At 41.6% G+C, this 6,000-nt stretch overlaps 1 protein-coding gene across 1 annotated transcript in view; it reads left to right on the top strand.

Annotated features, from left to right (window-relative positions):
* Window positions 1–850: 850 nt before the first annotated feature.
* GFOD1 (Gfo/Idh/MocA-like oxidoreductase domain containing 1) overlaps window positions 851–6,000 on the top strand; it is a 54,671-nt gene continuing 49,521 nt past the window's right edge. The window contains exon 1 of the mRNA XM_081950922.1: window positions 851–3,119. Within this exon, the coding sequence (XP_081807048.1) occupies window positions 2,867–3,119 (253 nt within the window). The 5' untranslated portion in view covers window positions 851–2,866. The remainder of the gene's footprint in view (window positions 3,120–6,000) is intronic.

Raw genomic sequence — 6,000 nt, 5'->3', positions numbered from 1 at the left:
TAAAATTCTAGGTAAAATGTTCATTTTAATTGTAGAGATTCTTCCTAACATTGAGTTGCAGATTTTGCCATTTCATCAAATCAGTCGCAATTTGTTGTTTTAATCTAATATAATTATCCTCCTTAAGAGTGCTACATCTAGTTGATAGGTATATCCCCAAATATTTAACCTTATTTGTAGCTTGAATCTGCAAAGCTTCTTCCAACTCTTTCTTTCGTCTTAATGGTATGTTCTTTGTCAAAATCTTTGTTTTGTCTTTATTTATTTTCAAGCCTGCTACTTTTCCATAGTCCTCTATTCTTTCCAACAATTTGGGTGCTGTCTCAAATGGTTCTTCAAGAATAAATACCAAATCATCTGCAAATGCTTGTAGCTTGTATTCTTCTTTTTAAATTTTCATTCCTTTTATTTCTTCTTCTTCTCTAATCTCTCTATTTAAGACTTCTAATGTTAAGACAAAAAGTAACGGTGATAATGCGCAACCTTGTCTCGCACCTTTCTTTATTTCAATAGAATCTGTCAATTCTCCATTTGCTATTATCTTTGCGGTTTGTTTGTGATATACCATTTGTATAGTTTGGATACATTGCTTATCAAAATCCATCTGTTCCAATTGTGAAAACATGAATTGCCAATTCACATTGTCAAAAGCCTTCTGTGCATCAAGAAACATTTTTCAGGATGGGCCTCGTAATATTCCAAAGTGTTTAAACGACCAAAGTAACCAAACGACATGCTGTATGTAATGGATGAAAAATTTTAATGTTGTCTTTTATGTTTAAAAATTTAAAAAAACGTGGAAAAAAGAGAGAAATATTTATTGCCAGTGAAAATGTTCTTTCAGTATGTGTGTGGAAAAAGCTGAAAAACTGGAAACATGGGGGGGGGGGAGGAGCGGACGGAAAGTAAGTAGAGATAGGCCAAGAAGCAGAAAAAGGGATGAGATAGTTGATAATGAGAGATGGTTGTTTTAAAAAAATGACAACAACCCTGCTGCACTGTATTGAATTACACACATTGATTTAAGTCTGTCAACCACTCACCGGTCACTAATGCTCAAGTATTATTTCTGTATGCATTAATTTAAAAATGATTTTAACATTGGGAATAATAGCTAAATTATTTTTTCAGGCACAAATAATATGGAGTAGGCAAAAATGTGTACATTCTCATGGTGTGTGTGTGTTTATTTTCAAGAAAAAATGTTGATTCCCAATAACTGTCTGAAGATCCTGCAGTTTTCTTGGCAAGATTTCAGAAGTGGCTCACCATTGCGTTTCCTAGGGCTGAGAGACAGTGACTGGCCTAAGATTACTGGCTTTGGTCCTAAAGTGGGACTAAGAACTCATAGTCCCCAACATGATACCTTAACTACTGCAACTTTATACCATTTTATAAAGGCCACTCAATAGCTTATTGGAATTGAACACAAGCATTAAGGGAACAGAGGAAAGGTGTGCATGAGAAATACTTGATTTCAAGTCAGAGATCCAGGAATTTTGGAAAATTTGGTAGATCCCATCTTTTCAGTCACTAGACTCAGACTCATTTCTGACTTCTTTCAATTTGACTACTACAGAAATGTTTTTAAAAAATGATTGTAGGAAAAAACAGTTACAGCAGAGCCCTGAAGTAGGGGTGGAGAACAATAGAATTATTTGCAAATCAGGATTTTCTCAGCACAAAGTATAGCAGAGTAGAGACTTATGGACTTCAATTCCCAGAATTCCCCAGTGAATGGCTGGGGAATTCTGGGACTTGGAGTCCACAAGTCTTAAAGTTGCCAAGTCTGGAGACCCTTGGAGTAGTAGAGGGATTGGGAGGGTTAACCATGTGCTGTAATAGCTCCGATTCCCGAAAGGGACAAGATCAGGAAGCTGCCTGGAGCGAGGTAGGCTCCTGGCCTGTACTCTTCAGCGGGAGCCCTCTGCCCTTCTCCCGTCCTTTGACTGGTCGGGCCTCGGGGTCAGACGCTGCGGCGGGAGACAGCCATGCCGGCTTCGCGCTACTTGTTTACTCCTTAACGATCGATCTCCTTTCGCCAGAGCCAGCTCAGCTCCAGGCAGAGAAAGCCAGGCGGAGAAGCCTCCCTTGCAAGCCAGAGCCACCCTCCAGCCGATCTGGGGGCCAATGACAGGTTGAGAGCTCAAGAGGGCGTTGCAGGAAAAAATCCACTCGAGGTGACAGCCAAAACTCCTCCTATCCTCACAACGCTTTGGCGTGTATTGTGGGGAACATGGCAGATGGAGATTAGAAGCGGGGCGGCTGCTGAGGCTTCGGCTATTCCTAGCTCCCGCGCCACTTGTTGGCTGCCCTTCGGTGCCCTTGCATTGGAGACGGCTGGGATGCAGTAGGGCGTTTGCAGAGGATCTGGAACCTTTGAAAAAAACGAGCGATCGGGTTGATCGGGATTAAAAAAATAAATCGCCGGATTCCTTGAATGCCCTCGCGTGTGCGCAACGCAGCTAGGCGCGGGGAGCTCCGGGCCGTGCGCGCTTGGGATGACCCGGCTATGGAGGGGCAGCGGCAGCGAGCCGGGTGGGCAACCCGCTTGCTGATGAAGACGCGCTGGACGCGGCAGGGGCCCGCGGCCGGGAGCAGAGCCAGCCACTGCTGCAGGGATCGGGTGTCGCTGGGTCCCTGCGGCGGCAGCAACAGCAGCAGCAGCAGTTCCCAGTTGGGACCGGGCGCCCTTCGCGTAGCAACCCCGCATTGCTCGTAATCTTGCGGCTCCGCGCGAAAGGGCCGAACGCGGAGGAAAGGAAGGCGCGTCGGGCATCCAGATCGCAGCGAGGAGGAGGAGGAGGAAGGGGAGGAAAAAGGTGAGGGTAGAGGAAAGCAGGCAGAAGCAGCCGCAGCAACAACCATGCTGCCCGGGGTGGGCGTGTTCGGCACCAGCCTGACCGCCCGGGTCATCATCCCGCTTTTAAAGGACGAGGGCTTCGCGGTCAAGGCGCTCTGGGGCCGCACTCAGGAAGAGGCGGAAGAACTGGCCAAGGAGATGAGCGTCCCCTTCTACACCAGCCGGATAGACGAGGTCCTGCTGCACCAGGATGTGGATTTGGTCTGCATCAACCTGCCGCCTCCCCTCACCAGGCAGATCGCGGTGAAAACTCTGGGTGAGTCTCGGCAGAGAGCTTGGCGGGCAGCTGGCTGGACTTCCAAGAGGGGGGGAGGGGGAGGCCGTGGAAGAAGCGGCAGCGCCTTGAAATGGAAAAAGGCCTGTTTGGAAGCCAAATCCGTGGCTGCCCTAGATGCCCTCTAGAGTGCCCTCTTATTATAGGTGTATAGCCTCCCTGGCTATTTATTGGGGAGGGGGGAGGTTCTGCGCATCCTAGGGGCACAGGCTCAGTTTGTATTACTGCTTAAGCGACAGGGCCTTTTTTTCTCCCCTGATAACAAGCCCTAAATCTGAATCTTGCTCCCTATCAAAATCCAGATTGCTTAATCCAGAGTGCTTCAAAAGTCCTTTCTTGCCCACAGGGATGTAACTTTTGAAAGGGTTAAAGTGCCAAGCGAAGGCCCTCTTCATATGTTGTAGAGGTGTTCTTATAATCCTGAAAACAGGTTGCATTAGAAACTGTCAGAGTGATGAAATAATAAGGGATTGTAAAAAACCTGCACAGAATTATTTTTCAAGGAAACTGACGTCTGCCCATTTTTTTTGTTTTTATATTCTTGGTGGTTTTTCTCCTGGCCAGGGAGGCCTTTGGTTTCCTCATTGATTTCTCATCTTCTGTGACTGAATTATTATTTTTGTATCAAAATCATTCTTTGAGAACTTGATTTCTGTGGATTTGGTCAGCCCATTTTACTCAAGCAATACAAAATTGAGGTTCCAGCTATTTTCCTTCTGAAATTCTTATATCTACCTGGTGCTCCATGGTGTATGATCAGAGAATACTAGGCTTTGATATGCCTAGTATTGAGTTTGACATGTCAAGCTACAGTTGTGCGACAAAGGCAGATGGAAAGTGGGTTAAAATATCCAAAGCCTATCTCATTCTAAATTAATTTATTATGTTCCCCCTTTGGAATGAATTTGCGTGTTCATTTTGAATGGAATATAATTAGCTTTTCAGACAACTCAACCCCTGCTTTTTTTAAAAGTGTGATTTTCAAAAAACTTACTGATTCACTAAATAAGTTAGTGTTTTTCAAACACTCCATACACCAGGCATGCCTGACCTACAGTCCATTAACTGCATATGGCCCTGGAAGATTAAAAATATATTAAAAAGGGAAGTTTATTACTTATGTACATTAACTATTATATATTTATATGTGGCCGAAGACAACTCAATGTGTCCCAAGGAAGTCATATGATTGGAAAACCATGCAATGGCATAGACAGTTCCATTGCTACACTTTTATTTCTGTCCAATATAAGGGACAGTCTTAAAAAAAATGATGGGCAGCATAGTCATTGCACTTTGTTTCCCTCTATTGCTAATATTTATTATAAATAAAGCATTGTTATTTCCAGTGTAAACAGCTCTCTGTGGAAAGGACATTGTGTTGTATAAAAAGAGCCAGTGTTAAATTTCTGTTTGAATTTATGAAAGTTATTTTTCTATGGGAGAGTGATGTAGCTTTGGGTTAAAGCCATACTTTGACTGCAATAGATCCTACTTTCAGTATCTAGCATTTCCAGGTAAGGATAAAGAAATACTTTGTAAAACCTTGGAGATCTGAAATCAGTGTTGATCAACATTTCCCACATAAAGTGTATTCCAGAATTATTACATTGCAACTCTTATCAGTTGGCTCCTCTTCATAGCCAGTGGTATTGTTCTTTTTTAAAAACAAAATCTCAGCAAGAAAAACAGCAGGATTTTCATATTGTCTGGGGACATTGGGGGTTGCAGTTTCACCTACCTGGAGAGCAGCCAGACTGGAGAAAGTTCTTTTAGACAAGAATCATGATTTAACCTTCAAATTTTTAGAATTTTATAATTTTTCAAAGGTGAAAACTGTTTTTAATGATTCACAAAAATAAAATAGCATGTAAATATTATACAAGAATAATCATGAAGAATTTGACCCATAATGATACTGACCCCTAATAATTAGTTTTGTATTCCTTCTTAGACTGCATCAATTTATATACAATAAAATCTTAATTTAACAGATCAAGGGAGAGGGTGAGTGGGTGCGTTAATCCCAAATGTCTATTACATCACTAATCATGTCATTTATTATAATGTAGATCATTTCCATAATACAAATGAAGCAGATTGTTATTTTCAGACAATTTGCCTTGTTTTAGTAACCCTCTCATCAGGCAAATGATATAAATTATGAATGATGCAAAATTATCATAAAATATTCAGTTGCAATGGACTTGCTTGGGGGCTGTCTGGAAAAAAACTTTGGTCTCTTGCATAAAAAGGGATCCATTAAATTGAACTTTTGTTGTATTGAGTTTTCAATACAATATGGATGGCAGTATATGCAGATGTGACAGAATAGAGGTTTTTTATTTTTATTAAAAAATATTCAGATATTTTTCAGCAATGTTGCATTTTTTAAAAAATTGTCAAAGAATATTTTTTTTTGTTTTCCTGAATGGCACACCTGCTGCAGTTGCATAAAAAAAGAAGTGTCTTCACTTCTGTTTTTTAGACCAATCAGTTCAACCCAACAACTGTTTCACTGTTTCTCGTTCAGGCGGAGGAAGATAAGACAGGAACCAAAGTGGTCCTCAGGCATGTAGCCTGACACAAAAGAGAAAAACAGCAAAATATATTTTACTACCTTTCCAAATCCCTCCTTATAAAAGTTTCTAGAGTTTCATTTCTTTCGTTATTTTGCTGCTAGAGAGAAAGAACTGAAGTGGAAGCCACATTTGTTGGGATATCATTTCTCCTGCCTCTTTTTATAAAATCCTAGATTTTCCCCAAGCTGATACCTGATACTATTTAGGTGTGTTAAGAAGAAACAGAGTGAGTAGCATATTGGAGATGATAAGAATTGTAGTCTAGTGTGTCCAAAAGATGC

Source organism: Natrix helvetica (genome assembly GCF_964273705.1).
Source record: "Natrix helvetica genome assembly, chromosome: 4".
NCBI classification, from domain to species: domain Eukaryota; kingdom Metazoa; phylum Chordata; class Lepidosauria; order Squamata; family Natricidae; genus Natrix; species Natrix helvetica.
Note: the sequence above shows the minus strand (reverse complement) of the source record. Positions and strands in the feature narration are given on the sequence as shown.